This window comes from Spermophilus citellus (genome assembly GCF_964194105.1).
Source record: "Spermophilus citellus genome assembly, chromosome: 11".
Classification (NCBI taxonomy): domain Eukaryota; kingdom Metazoa; phylum Chordata; class Mammalia; order Rodentia; family Sciuridae; genus Spermophilus; species Spermophilus citellus.
The window spans coordinates 117,960,993-117,976,148 of record NC_138192.1 but is presented as its reverse complement, the minus strand read 5'-3'; the positions used below and the strand labels follow the sequence as shown (position 1 = coordinate 117,976,148).

Below are 15,156 nucleotides of genomic sequence, written 5' to 3'. Positions count from 1 at the left end.
CAACAACAACATTATATATACATGGTTGTGTTAAATAATCCCCCCCAAAATTTGTTGGGAGGTGGGGCTAATAGAAGGTTTTTAGGTCACAAGGGCTCCACCCCTATAAATGGATTCATGCTGCTATAGAAAAGGTTTGTGGGAGTAGGTTCACTCGATCTCTTCTGTTTGAGCATCCCTCACCTTCAGAGGATGTGGCATTCAAAGTACTATGCTAGAAGGAGAAAGACTGAGCCCTAACCTGCTTACTTTCATCTTAGACTTCCCAGCCTCCACAACTTTAAAAAAAAATACATTTCTGTTCATTATAAATTATCTAGTCTTGGGTGTTCTATTTTGGTTCACAAAATGGGCCAAGGTAAGGATGTATGGGAATTCTACATAGTATTCTCACAAGTAATATTTAAGTTGAAATGATTTCAAAATAAAAAATTAGAATCATAAAACACAAAAGACTGAGGTAGAAATATATGCTATGATGTAGAAAAAGCCCTAAAACAAATCAAAGGGTAAAAGAGGCATGATATGAAGCAATACATATAGGATGAACTCAGTAAACAGCCAAACTATTTCCCTTTGTGAACATATGTGAATACAAAGTTAGAAAGTTTAGAAAGATACAGATTAAATTAATAACAGTAGTCACACCTAGAACTGATATAAGAAGGGTTTTTGTTTGTTTGGTTTTGGTTTTTTTAGATGGGGTCTCAGTATACTGCTCAGGCTGGCAATATAGTGGCAACTCCTGGGCCCAAGTGATCCTTCTGCCTTAGCCTTCCAAGTAGATGGAACTATAGGTATGTGCTACCATGCCCAACTTGGCACTTTTGATTTTACCTATGCATTCTCATCTTTGAGAATTACATGTTCAGATACTATTATTAAAATATATAAATTGATATAAAAGTAATTTTTAACACAAAAGGAGCTCATGCTTAAGAGAATCATTGTTCTAGAAAAACACCCACCTGGGCCCAACATGCCATAGCAGGAATGAGGCCAAGAAGAAACCCTAAGGCTCACCTCATTTTCTAGGTCCACTGCATCAATGCTCCGCTGGCCGACCACCTCTGACCTCAGCTCTGGGAATGCTTGTTCACAACCTGGGGTGATGTGGTTTTCCCTGCCAGAAGTCAGGATGGAAGTAGGATGAGTCCCAAGACTGTGAGGCTCAGAGTTCAGTAACTTGTCCCTCCCTCTAGACCCAGGAAAAAGAATGAGGTATAAGCCATCGAGGGAGATAGAGGAATTTTCCTCAGGTATGGGATATGGCCAGTACAGGGTATGTACCTCTACACACAAATCCTTAACTGCTCCCACTTTGGATCTTATACTCAAGTCTACAGTTTTCACCTATGGCTTTCAACTCAAACAATCTGCATTTTTGGTTGGAAATAATCCTTTTCCTTTCAGTCAAAGAACAAGTGAAAAATGAAGAAGAGAAAATCCTTAAGTTTCCCAATGAGTCAGGAAAGGGTCTATAATTAGAACCCAACAACCCAGGACTCAAATTCTGAAGGACTGGTTTGTATTTAGGCAATGGCTAGTGACAGGAACCATTTCAAATTTATTTTAGCTCAAGCCAAAAATCTACAAGATACCTCCTCCCACTATACAACCCTCACCGAGGTGTAGGAGGGGCCTCTCCAGCCCCCCACTCGGCCCAGCTGTTCTTCATTTCTGAGGCCAAGATCCCAGCCAGGAGGTTTGATTCCTTAGGAGTAGCCCGTAGTCCAGGCAGAGGGACTGTGCTGGGAGTCACCTTGTTGTTCCTGTCCTCTTGCTCAAGGGCAGATTCTGTGTTGTGGTGTTTCTGTGGGAGATGAGTAGGAGATACTGGACCAGAACTGTCTGGATGCTATAGGACGGTATGGATCTTACTCATGGCCTTTCCCAATTTCCTAGAAAGTCAACCTCCTTTTCCAATTCCCCCAATGACTAGCCTGGTTAGTTATATATTTTTACATGTTACATATTTTTCTGTATCTCACATACCTTCTGCTTGGCCTCTTCAGCCATGCGTTTACAGGCCTGACGCAAGATGCGAGACTGACTGCCCTTTGGGGCCAGCCGATGGGCCTGTTCATCTTTTAGAACCTGAAGTTCTGGGGGTAGGCGACTGGTAAATGGAGTACCCGACTCTGAGCCTGCTGGTTCGGTTATTACTGCAGGGAGGGAGCAGGAGAAAACATGGTTATACTAGGGCTGTAGACACCATGGCCACTTGGCCAGAGACTACTTCAGTGTCTCCAGGCTTCTATGGAAGGCAGCCATTTGAGACAATAACAAAAAGGGAGCAGGAGTGGCCAAAGTTAGGCAAAGGGCTAGGAAGAGAAAGCTCAAGCTGGTAGAGAAATGATATGTTGGATCCAGATATTGAGGGCAGAGAGGTAGGTTGGAAAAAATACTGGGAGGTGCCAGAGCCCTGGGAATCCTGATGACTCACTGGTGACACGACCAGCAATAAAGGGGTGATGTAAGAGATCTGGCCAGGACAGACGCTGCCGGGGGTCCTTGGTGAGCAGCCCCTGCAGGAAGTTCTGTGGAGAGAAATAATACTCCATCAGCTCTTCCTTCCCTTCCTTCTAGACTCTCTCTAACCTGTCAACAGAACTGGTAATCCCGAACTCCTATTGGTATAACAGACTTGACCACAACCTTGACAACTGTTACTGTGGGCCCCATTTCCAGACAGACTACTGCCTCACCTCCCAGGGAGCACCAATCCCTATTCATGGAGATTTTGTACCCTCAGACACGAGTACAGAATTTCAATGTCACCAACTTTGTGAAGAAGGGAGAAACAACTGAGAGGAAGATATCACCTTCACAATCATCTTCAGAAAGCAAACATTCAAGGGAGTCCCAGACTGATGTCTCCCTTTCATTACAGGTTTGTTTTGGGCTGCATAGAAATAGATCTATAGTTAAGAAGACACTCAAACAGTAATGGTGTAGAGATGTTTGGGAACACTCAAAAGCAAATCTTTAGATGGTTGAGGGGAATAGAGACTATAATTCAAGAAGTATATGTTATGAATTATTGGTGGAAAAATCTTCAACTGGGCCAGAAACAAAAAGGTACTAGTAGATTATGACCACTGTTCTAAAACAAGGTGATTTGTGTAACTATGGCTTTTGCTAAAGATACCTGCGAATGTGCCATAGGAGAGAATGATTATCTTTGTATACATCTCTCCTATTTGAGGTTTCTTTGTTTTTTGTTGTTTTTTTTTTTAAGAGAGAGAGGGAGAGAGAGAATTTTTTTTAATATTTTTTTTTTTTTTAGTTTTCAGCAGACACAACATCTTTGTTTGTATGTGGTGCTGAGGATTGAACCCGGGCCGCACGCATGCCAGGCGAGCACGCTACCGCTTGAGCCACATCCCCAGCCCCTGAGGTTTCTTTGTTCAGATTTTTTTCTCTAATTATTTGGGTCTCCCCAATTGAACAGGTTGTAAAGGAATTTGTCCCTTTTCTTTTTAGATAGAGCATAGGAAAGTTATAATGAGATTTTATTCTAGGATAAAACTGCACTTAAATTCCATTGAGGATCCAAAATCTTGCCCTAGATAAAAAATAAAGAGAGTACAAACCCTTTCCCTCCCCTCCTCCAAAAACCCATTGAGACTTAGCTACCATGAACAGGCACCACCTCTGTCATCTGCCCCTAATCATGGAGCCAGCTCCGACACTGGCCATTCTGATGTCTGAGGAGGACTGGAAGCAACATAGGCAACATCTAAATATCACCTGGACTCTGCATATGATACAAAATAAGTAGAACAGAGGTCATGTAAAAGAACCAGTATCTACTTCTTAGGTTTTGAAATTACTTTTTTATTGTGATAAAGCTTACCCTGCTCCAAACAGGGCCTACCACTCCCAAGTTTGGCAGGCTTTAGAACAACCCCCAGCCCAGAATAAGCCCTTGCAGTAGAAAAGCAAGACTTATTGGCCCAGCTCCTGAAAAATCCTGCCCTAGCTTTGGAAAAAGATTTTGGAAAAGGGAATAGAGGTAGACAGAGACAGTTTTCTGATATAAAATTATTTTCCCTTTCAATTTTCATTACCTTAAAGCAGGGACTGATGGTGGAGGGCCAGCGCACAGGGTCCTTGAGGATGAGGCTAACCAGCTGAAAGATGCTTGTGGTATAGAAGGGAGGAGTGCCTACAGCCAGTTCATACAAAATGCAGCCCACAGACCAGAGGTCTGCTGTGTGGTCATATGGTTGCTCTTCCACCAGCTCTGGAGACATATAGAGTGGTGTGCCTTTGATGGAGGTAAGAACCATAGTGTTGGTGCTCATAGCCCGGGCAAATCTGCAGCAGCAAATGGCATGGAAAGGGAAAAGGAAAAGATATTCTAGACCCGGTCACTAATAGGAAATTAAACCTGCTCACTACTACCTGTCATTGTATGATTTATCTCAAGCCAGAACAGAGTACATTTGGTTTAGTTCCAAAGGATCCAGCTGGAGGCTCAGTCTCTAGTTCAGGTTCTCAAGTATGTGTAAGTTACACATACAGTCTAAGACCCCCTTGCAGAACTAGAGACATAGACAGAAGCTCAGAATCCTTACCCAAAGTCACAGAGCTTGATGCCACCACCCTTGGCAAGGAGGATGTTCTGAGGCTTCATGTCTCGGTGTAGGATGCGGTGAGAATGTAGATAGTACAGGGCTGACACCAACTGGGCAGCAATGGCCTGAACCTAGGGTTCAGATAGGCAGGATGAAAAAATAAAAGGTAGGAGGGAAGGGTTGGCTGACAAGCCAAAGACTTTTAATACTGCCACTAATGTGATTTTTTCTTCTTTCCCATTCTCCCAGAGTTTCACACCATACCTACTTGTTCAAAAACAAGGGCAGCTTTTGCTTCCCCAGTTGATTCATGCATGTATTCATTCATTCATTCATTCATTCATTCATTCATTCACTCAAGGAAAATGTATTGAACCTCACTTACTCGCTGTATGACCAGGGGCAAATTTTTTTTATGCTTCTCAGATTCATCATCTATAAGGTGAGAATAATGATATCACCTATCTTCTAGATTATTGTGTGGACCAAATGAATAAAAGTGTGTAAAGCACTGCTCAAAATGGTGCCTGGCATTGAGTAAACATTCAACACACATTAGCTATTACTAAATAAGACAGTATCTTTTCTCAAGAGAAGTAGTCACACATAAAAATAAGAAGAAATGAAAAAGACATTTCAAACAGTGATGAATGCTCAAAAGGAAAAAGAGAACTGTGATAAGTAATTCTGAGGGGGTCCTACAGAATCTGACTGAAGATTTCATTCAACCAAATCCCGCTGCTAACCTCTACGTCCTGGTGGCACATCCTGCCTGACCCACAACCCTTATCTCTCACTGCCTTCTCTGGTTCCACCACACAGCCCCTTTTTTCTCAAAGATACCCAATAAAAATCTTCACGACATTAACAATAGTTGTTAAAATACTTAATGTGAATTAATTCATTAATCTCCACAATAGTCTTATCAGGTAGATATGATATTACTTCCATTAACTTGTCCAAGGAGATTCAGCTAGTGAGAGGCAGAACCAAGCTTCATACTCAGACATTTTGGTTCCACTGTTCACATACTTAATTCTCATGTCATACTGCCTCTATATGCACACAGACTCTTGTATTCTTCTTGGGAGTTTTCAAAAATGGAGACTCTCCCTGCCCTCTAATTGCCCTCCCAGCCCTTCACTGACAGAGTGGTCAGGGGTGAAGAGAAGTTTTATCCAGGAAACATACCTGGTCTTCAGGGAGTTTTCCATCATCTTCCAGGATCTGAAAAAGCTCTCCCTCAGCATAGTCTGTCACCACCACCACCTGTGGGGAGAAGGCAGTGTCACTAATGGAATGCTCATATATTCTGGGGTTAGGAAATTATTGGGACCCTTGGAGAAAGGTGATCCAAAACCATGAAAGCACACCTCTTTGTCAGTCTCAAAGCTGTCAAGCATATGCACAATGTTGGGATGCTGCAGACCCCTCATGATTTCAATCTCTCGTTGTAGATTCCTTAGCTCCTTCTCTGAGCGTCCCAATTTTGGGATGAACTTCAGGGCCACCACCTATCAGTGGTAAAGGGAAGAGTCAAGGCCTAACCACACTACTGAAAAAAAAAGCTAGGATTTCAACCTTAACTTCAGAAGTCCAGAACTCAAGACTTTAGACTGAGCAACTCTTAGTACACTGGCTAGTCTCTCACCTCTTACCCCATTGTACGCTGGCCTTACCCAGGCTTTGCCCACCCCTCAACCTAGGAGGAAACATTTTCAGTACCAGAGATTGAACTCAGGGACACTTAACCATTGAGCCACATCCCCAACCATTTTTTTTGTATTTCTATTTAGGTTTCACTAAGTTGCTTAGGGCCTGGATAAGTTGCTGAGGCTGGCTTTGAACTCACCACCCTCCTGCCTCAGCCTTCCCACCCTCTGGGATTGCAGGCATTTCACCACTGCACCCAGTGGAGACACCCTTTGCTAAACAGATTCTATTCATGGATTCTGAGAAAGGTGTTCTGATCTAACCAAAGGACTTCAGTTGAGATTTTAGGGAAAAGTGAAGGCAAAATAAAGATGGAAAAATAGAGTTCAGGTGTTTTGTCTCTTTCTGCAATGGTATGATAGATCAAACTATTCAGAATAATAAACTGGGAGTGGTGGCCCAGAAGTGTAATCCCAGCAATTTGGGGAGGCTGAGGCAGGAGGACAACAAGTTTAAAGCCAGCTTCAGCCACTTAGCAAGGCCCTATGCAACTTAGTGAGACTCTGTCTCAAAATAAAAAATAAAATGGGGGGCTGGAGATATAGCTCAGTTGGTAGAGTGCTTGTCTTGCATGCACAAGGACCTGGGTTCCATCTCCAGCACCACAAATAAAAAATTAAATAAATAAATAAATAAAATTGGCTGGAGATGTGGCTTACAAAAAAATAATAATAATAATAATAATTATTATTATTATTATTATTATTATTTGGTTTTTCTAGGTACCAAACATTGCACTAAGGGATTTAGTCTAAAAACATATTTAGTCCTCAAACCTCATCAATAAGTTCTTATACCCATTTTATAGATGAGGAAAAATGAGACACAGAGGTTAAGTAGTTTGTCCATCATTTCAAGGCCAGAAAGTGGTAGAGCTGGAATCTGAACCCACATAACCCAACTTTAGTGGCCATACTTCATAAGAAATGTGACAGTCATTGTCTTAGGAATACAGGTTGGTTTAAACACATTTGGCCCCATATTCCATTGGAGTTGTGGATACCGAATCCCACTGAAAATATATCCCTTTCTTCACCACCTGTGCACTGTATTTTTTCCGACCCTTGTACACTCTCCCAAAAGAGCCTTCTCCAATCATCTCCAACACGTGGTACTTCTCCATAACAAAGGTTTCAGGATCTCTCAGGAAAGAAGGTGGCAATGGTGCTCAAGAGCTACAGATCCAGGGTCACTTTCACACATCTGGGAGGCCTGGTTCTGGTGCTGAAGAGCTACAGATCCAGGGTCACTTTCACACATCTGGGAGGCCTGGTTCGGGCACGGGGGGAAAGGTAAACGTTAGCCACTTTGCCTTTGCCTTTTTCACACTAATCCGGGCCTCAAAAACATGGTCGGGTGGAGTAGATACAAAGATAATGGGATCTTGGAACAAACGAAGCATCTTCTTGGAGTTCCTCCCCGTTTTTTACTCTCCTGTCCCGCAAGCCCATGGGACTCTGCTGGTTCAAGCCTACCCCAATTTCCTACCTCTCACTCCTAGGCAGCCCGGCCCGGACACTTGCCCGTGCATTTCACTGATCCGGACATCTTTCTCAAACTCCCCCAAACCCCCCGAAAAAAAATAGGAGAGCTAAGTCCGGGAGGCGCCGGTGGCGGCCTCCAGCCTGGTCCCCTCGGCCTGTCTCCTTACTTTGGCTTGACTTAACTAGTTTTTCTCCGTTGCCTACTGCCAGGCTCTTTCGGGCCCCATTCTTACCAATTTTACTCGCTAGAACTGGCCCAAAATTCAGAAGACAAAGGCTCTCAAAGGTGTGGGAGGGACGTGGACCGCCCATAGGCATTTCCTAGAACACTTCCAAGCTGTCGCTTGGCCATCCCGCTCCATTAAGGACCGGGAGTCTGAGGTTGCCTAGAAACGGTAGCAGCACACCCGCCTCAGTTTTCCGCCTCCGACTTCCCCGGGGCATTTCCGGTTCCGGCTGCCGGCCGGAGAAGACATGGCGGCGTCAGCGTCGGCAGCTGCCGGGGAGGAGGACTGGTAACTTTGGGTCATGGGCTTGGCTGGCTGCCTGGATCTGGTTCGAAGAACTAGACTGTCCGTACGGGGGGCATTTGGGATGGAGCGAGGGATAAGGGATGCCTTAGATGCTGACACCTCTGCCTAGGCGAGCTTCTAGACTGGGAACGGGAGGGTGAGGGGCGCTGATCTAAGTGAGGGGAGTCTGGGTCGGCTCGGGCCGGGCCAGCTGATGCCCCACCTGGTCGACTTGATCCCTCCTCCTTCGATCCCACTCCTCCCATTCTCTCCTGAAGTGAATTTTCTCAGGGGTCTGTGGATACCTGCTCATCAAATCTCCCCACCTTCCAGAACTGATGTCCTTCAGCTCCGGGCCCCTTTGCCCCTTGGCTCAACGTATTTCCACCTACGCTTTCCTCAGCCTTCTCTCCCAGGCAGCACTAATAAGGACTATTGTTATAGAGAAACCTTATAACCTACAAAAATACCTCCCTAGACCTTCTCGCAAGCATTCTCAACAAGAGACCAGAACCTGTAAGGGCTTTGGGATTTGGAAACAGGATAAATGTGGGTTCACTCTACATTTTATTAGTTGTCTGATGCTGACCAGGCCTCCAAGCTTCTGTGAGTCAGTGTCCTCAGCTGCAAAAGAAAAAAAAAAAAGTGGGTGTGGCATCTACTTCATAGAATAGTTGAGAGGATCACTATGGATATGTAAGATACAAAAGCCTTTTTCATTAGTAAATCTGAGGTGTAGGACCTGAGGAGACTTGATGAATCCAAAGAAGTGAAGTGATTTGCCACAGGTACACAATTACTACTAGGAATTCAGTTCTATATGCTCTAGATCTCATATTCTTAGTACTAGGACACTCTACCATCCCTCTCCCCTGTTTTTTGACACCACCTTACCACCATCTCATATTGTGCCTGGTATCTAGGACCCAAGCCACAGCTAGAGTGGGAGAAGTGTTAAAATTGTCTCTTGACTGAGGCTGCACCGTAATGTTACATTAATTTAGGCTAAACCTCACTGGCCATTCTTTTTTAGGACTATCTAGATTAGTGGTTTTCAGTGTTTGAGGAGAACATTGAGATTCTGAGAGGATACCTTGGACCGTGAGAGGCCATTAGTGAATTCAGCAGCTTGTGGTACTCCCAAACTTCCACTCCCATATCAATCAGAACTATTCCACCGTTATCTGTGAGATGTAACACTTTATAATTTTATATTTTGAAGTTTCTACCTAAGGCTTAAAAGGTAATAATAAAGAACCTATGATATAGCTCATGCTAGGGCACCCCTGCTCTTTGTGAAGAGGGAACAATATGTAAGAGAACAAAGCATGTGTCTTACCTTCTATCACCTGGATAGAGCTGTGGACTTAAATTATTCATCTTCAGTATCATTACTTAATGCTGTTTCTGTGACTAAGTTTGTGTCCTCTGATTTACATCAGAACCATGGATCCTAATTTACGCTGATCTAGGTCAACCAGACAGCTAAGGTTATAAACATATCTACTGACTATATTATTCCCACTTTTCTTTTAAGTGAAAAGGGTATATACAAACAGAAAAGAGGACTTAGTCTAGTTACTATGGCCCAGACACTATAAGAGATTTTGCATAAACAAATCACCTTTAATCTTCACAAAAACTCTGGTGTAGGTGGTATTATATATGTGTAGACAGAGTAATTTAGGCTTACAGGAATAAGTGACTACCCAGATCACATAGCTGGTAAGTGATTGGTATATATTACTGACTGTAAGGTTGATGACTCTTCTCCTACAACACAGCCTTTAAACCACCGAGAGCTGTTCTGTTCATGTTAGTATCTCCTTAGAGAAGGTTTGGAGTGACTGATGTTGGCAGTATATTTAGACAGTAGCCAGGACACTGAGATCCAGGCTGAACAGTGATGTAGCAAAAGGCAGGATTAGTGTTGGTAACTGTTAGTAATGGATGGATGCCATATATTTGGATCATAGAGATGGCCACTAAGGGATATTCAACTGTAGAATGAAACTTGATCAGGGAGTCAGGAAATGTGGCTCTGGTCCCAGTTCTGCCTATGTTAAGCCTTGGTTAGTCATTTCATTTTCTGGGACTCCATCCCATCTGTTAACATGAATGATGTCCAAGATTCTGATTCCAAGCTTCCTACCTGGCCACCGACAATGTAGGGAAACATTTTTCTCTAATTTTTAAGGAATTTAGCAAGAGAAAGCTATCAAGCAAATAGCCACTTCTCTACAAAGCCAGCCTTCATTTGCTTTAACAGGCTTTGGCAGGGAGAGCTGTAATAGTAAGTAAGTCTCCCCATGTCTTTTTAGGGTCCTTCCCTCTGAAGTCGAAGTGTTAGAGTCTATCTATCTGGATGAACTACAGGTGATTAAAGGAAATGGCAGGTATGTACTCAGCTAGGGGTGAATAGGAGTCCTCTTAGTAATGACCAGATTCTGTGCATAATCAGGTCTTAAGACACTGTGAGCCTTGATTCAGAGATAATGTTTCTCTTGTGTAGACAAAGGCTGTTCCTTAATTTCTTCAGAAGAAAGTGTCCAATGCTCACTTCCTCTGCCTGCTTTACTGTCTCACCCTGCTCCTCTCCTCAAGCCTCTGCTCTGTTACATCCTGGGTCTTCACTTCATCCACCTGCAGATCTTCACCATGGGAGATCTTCATCACTCTGCACCCTGCCACTGCAGAGGACCAAGATTCACAGTATGTTTGCTTTACTCTGGTGCTTCAGGTCCCAGTGCAGGTGAGGCTCTTACTATACAAAACAAGAAGGAAGGGAAGAGTCCCCAAAGTTGGATTGCTTTAGCAGTAACTTGTTACTTTCCCCCACTAGTATCCCCAAGAGGTGCCACAGATATCTATCCGTAACCCCCGAGGACTCTCAGATGAGCAGATCCACAAGTAAGTTGAGCTGGTCATTAGCAGGGGAAGCTCAGCACACAGCTTTGCCTGGTGAAGGAGGAGGACAGGCCTAATATAAGCCTCTCTTTCTTTCAGGATCTCACAAGCACTGGGCCACGTGGCTAAGGCAGGACTGGGCACTGCCATGCTCTATGAACTAATTGAGGTAAGGTGTGCTGGCCTGGGAAAATGTTCTTCCCTTTAAACTACAGCCATTTTTTTTCCCAAGGGACTCTATTTAGGTAAGCCATAAATTAATTTAGAAAGATGATAACTCTTACCCAAGTTGTCTATTCTAGCACCTCAACAGAAAAGTGCCTTTCCTCTTTAGCTGCCTTTATTCTTGCTTCATTTCACTGCATTTCTTGATTTCTTGGCACTAGCAACTGTGAGTGGAAAAGATGGGGATCTTCCCTGGGCAGGTTAACCATTAGTGAACATTTAAAGGCCAGCCCGCCATTGGATTTGACAAGAAAAAGTTATGGTTTCTCTGCTCAAAGTTTTGTGTGGGATGTCATAGTGCATAGCTGTAATCCCAACAATTGGGTAAGCTAAGACAGGGGGATTGAGGTCTGTTTTGTACCCTGGTTAAGGAAACAATCTATACATTGCAACACATAGAGCCCCAAATTAATATACACAGATAACTTTCCCTGTTTAAGATTAAAAACACAATCAAAGTCAAGCTTGTTTTCCTCTACTTGTAATTTTTGAGAAAAATATTCACAACAGAGTGAAGGTGGGTGGCCCAGAGTCAGGGAGTGGAGTGGGCGTGTTAGACCACTATGGCACTCCTGGGTCAGGCCTCCACAATGCAGCTTTGAACTCTGAAATTCCAGAGGATTAGCTATTCACATAATGATGCAAATGCATATTTTATGGACCAATTGATGCCTTTTGATTTTTTTGTCCATCTGGATTGTGTGTGCCTTGACTTTCTTCAAGCCAACTCTAGAACAAACTCATGGCACCATGGGGGAGTGATAATCGAGGAGTGTTAATCAAGAAAGCCTCCCTTGTGGTTGTGCATGCCTGTAATTCTAAGTACATGGGAGGCTGAGGAAGAAGAAGTGCAAGTTTAAAGCCAGCCTGGACAACTTATCCAGACCCTGTCTCAAAAAATAAATAAAAGAGGCCTCACAGAAGATGAGTTTTAATTTAATGCCTTTTCTTTCCAAGGTATATTGTTTTCTTCTCCAAGATATATTAAAAGTGACTTTATGAGAGGGAAAACAATTAACTTGGAATTTGAAGCCAGGAAGATCCAGTTTGTCAGGGAGGGATGGTGATATGGAGGATTGTTTGTAAGCAAAGGGACCAGAACAGGAACTCATAAACACGAGGTAACACAGGACAGGAATGCAGAAACACAGGGCAACAAGCTGGTTTGTGGACATGGAGTCCTGCCACTCACTCTTGGAAGTAGCAGGCAGGCCTTGCTCACAGTTCTTGTCCCTGCCTCCATGTTGTCTTCTCTCATCTCAGAAAGGGAAAGAAATTCTCACAGATAACAACATCCCCCATGGCCAGTGTGTCATCTGTCTCTATGGCTTTCAGGTAGGTTTCTGGGGCCTGGGATGTGCTTACGGCAGATGAGGATTCTGAGTGAGTGCTAATGCAGTATCATACAACTGTGCCTCCTCCAGGACAAGGAAGCCTTTACCAAAACGCCCTGTTACCACTACTTCCACTGCCACTGTCTTGCTCGATATATCCAACACATGGAGCAAGAGCTGAAGGCTCAAGGACAGGAGCAGGAACAGGAACGGCAGCATGCTGCCACCAAACAGGTAGGTCTGGCCAGTGCCTGTCTCACCTGACACCCTTAGACTTTGACAACTATTTCCACTCCTCTGCTCTAATGGCTTTCATCTTTTTAGAATCATGGATACTTTTGATATGAGTGAAATCTTACTCCTGTCCAGAAAAAAGGATATCTTTATGTATACTTATATGTTGCATGCAATTTCTAGGGGTCCCCAGACCTCTTTGGGGAAGTCCTTCCTTTGTTCCCCCTCATTGCCAAATAGGTATGCCTGTGCCTTTTATTCCCAATTTTCTGCATATTAGTTTGGCTGGCTGGAAGCTGGTGTGATTTCTCCTCTTGTTTTAGAAAGCAGTCGGTGTGCAGTGTCCTGTGTGCAGAGAGCCTCTCGTGTATGATCTTGCATCACTGAAAGCAGCCCCTGAGCCCCAACAACCCATGGTAAGGGGATTCCCTTCTAATCTGAGCCAGGAATGATGGCATTCTGTAAGGCAGGAGGGAGGGCATCTTGTCTCCAATGAATGGGATCTTTGATCTGCTTAGGACTGTCTGCAAAACCACAAGCCTACACTGGCTTGTGAGGGACAAGATCAAAAACCTTGTGTCGTTCTCCTGAGGCCAACCTGAAAGAATAGAGGTTCAAGTCTGCTGCCTTTTCCTGTTTGTTCTTTCTTCCCTGCCATTCTGCTTCCTTCCTCCAGGAGTTGTACCAACCTAGTGCAGAGAACTTGCGTCAGCAGGAAGAGCTAAAGCGACTTTATCAGAGGCAGCAGGAACGGGGTGGCATCATTGACCTTGAGGCTGAGCGGAACCGGTATTTCATCAGCCTTCAGCAGGTAAGGGAAGGGTTTCTCGCCACCATCACCAACCCTCCTACAAATGCCCCTGCACCATGGCCCTAGGGTGTTCTGCTCAGTTGTTCCAGGCTGGTGGTGGCTGGCTAATAGTGGGAGAGGAGCCTGAAGTTCCCTGTTTGGAGGAGCGTCATCTCCCTTAGTGCGTCTCTTCTTTCTAGCCTCCTGCCCCTGTGGAAGCTGAGTCAGCTGTGGATGTTTCCAGAGGATCCCACCCACCTAATGCCCTTGCCACAGAACAGTCCAACTCACCAGCTGCCCAGCCAACCCTGCCAACTCCTCTTTCTATGGCTACCCAGTATACGTGTGAGAAGTTCCCAGGGACTGGGCCAAATCAACAGAGGTTGGGTGAGACCCAGAAAGCTACTCTAGATCCCCCCGGGGCCAGTCAAAGCCCCTGGCGACAGCCTAGTCGGAGGCACCTGAAGGGAGGGGAGTGCTGTGCTCCCAAAGGTACCAGTGATTCCCAGGAACTACCACCTCCTGAGAGGCCCCTCAAAGAGCCTTTGGACCTAAAGCTGGAATCCCGTAACCAAGGGGTTGAAGGTCCGCCCCAAGAGAAGGGGCGTGGCAGCTGGCAGGGTCCCCCACCCCGCAGGACTCGGGACTGTGCTCGCTGGGAGCGCTCCAAAGGCCGGACAGCGGGTTCTTCCTACCCTCGCCTGCCTCGGGGTCAGGGAGCATACCGGCCTGGTACTCGGAGGGAGCCCCTGGGCCTGGAATCTGAAGATGGTTCCTAGCACTATTGTGGGGGGACAGGGAATTGGGGGTGGGTGGGAAGCAATAAAGAAATTAAGCCTTGTTCGTTTTCTTTCTCAGTAGTGTCTAACCTGTAATGTATGACTCTCTTTCTGAGTTCCTAGCAAGATTGGGGTATGACAGTGTAGCCCCTACCTTCATTCTTAATTATCCCAAGAAATCAGGGTGAAAAGGGTTCGGCTCCTCTACTGTAATGAGTTTCAGAGGAAACTAGTAGGAGGTCGACATTTGGGCGGAATTTTTAGAAAGCACTATAACATAACCCACTGTGTATTATTTTTTTTAATATTTGTTTTTTAATTATAGGTGGACACAATATCTTTATCTTATATTTATGTAGTGCTGGAGAATTGAACCCAGTGCCTCATGCATATTAGGCAAGCACTCTACCTCTGAGCCATAACCCCAGCCCCCCCCAACTATGTATTCGACCATGTTAATACATGTTCCTCACTTGGATGCCCTTAGATGGAGGCATGTATCTTCCGATTTAGAGCCTCTTCCTCGTCTCTTAGGCTAGACCCCACATCATCTGTATAGGTTTTGGAATGATTAACTCTTATATAGTCCCCTGTG

The 15,156-nt window shown here is 44.6% G+C and overlaps 2 protein-coding genes across 5 annotated transcripts in view; one reads left to right on the top strand and one right to left on the bottom strand.

The window, feature by feature from the left end:
• The window catches only part of STK36 (serine/threonine kinase 36), a 32,646-nt gene extending 24,449 nt beyond the window's left edge, over positions 1-8,197 (bottom strand). Inside the window, exons 1-10 of one of the 3 annotated variants that reach the window (XM_081260689.1) lie at positions 8,014-8,197; positions 7,336-7,565; positions 5,957-6,097; positions 5,775-5,852; positions 4,584-4,714; positions 4,074-4,323; positions 2,447-2,540; positions 1,996-2,165; positions 1,626-1,813; positions 1,024-1,123 (exon numbers count right to left, since the gene is read on the bottom strand). In XM_081260689.1, coding sequence (XP_081116815.1) covers positions 1,024-1,123; positions 1,626-1,813; positions 1,996-2,165; positions 2,447-2,540; positions 4,074-4,323; positions 4,584-4,714; positions 5,775-5,852; positions 5,957-6,097; positions 7,336-7,419 — 1,236 coding nt within the window. In that variant the 5' untranslated portion in view covers positions 7,420-7,565; positions 8,014-8,197. Of the gene's footprint in view, positions 1-1,023; positions 1,124-1,625; positions 1,814-1,995; positions 2,166-2,446; positions 2,541-4,073; positions 4,324-4,583; positions 4,715-5,774; positions 5,853-5,956; positions 6,098-7,335; positions 7,566-8,013 lie in introns of those variants that run through there. The other 2 variants (XM_081260690.1, XR_014017952.1) reach the window with 2 other exon arrangements.
• Positions 8,198-8,225: 28 nt separating this feature from the next.
• RNF25 (ring finger protein 25) lies at positions 8,226-14,598 on the top strand. Of its 2 annotated transcripts, none has more exons than XM_081260723.1 (10): positions 8,226-8,295; positions 10,614-10,688; positions 10,897-11,044; positions 11,135-11,202; positions 11,299-11,368; positions 12,688-12,759; positions 12,849-12,992; positions 13,316-13,408; positions 13,669-13,803; positions 13,983-14,598. In XM_081260723.1, exons 1-10 carry the CDS (start codon positions 8,255-8,257, stop codon positions 14,559-14,561), a joined length of 1,425 nt encoding a protein of 474 aa, XP_081116849.1. In that variant the 5' UTR covers positions 8,226-8,254; the 3' UTR covers positions 14,562-14,598. The 2 variants fall into 2 exon arrangements, with proteins under 2 accessions (XP_081116849.1, XP_081116850.1); XM_081260724.1 differs by having other exon boundaries at positions 10,942-11,044; positions 13,983-14,597.
• The last annotated feature ends 558 nt before the right edge of the window (positions 14,599-15,156 follow it).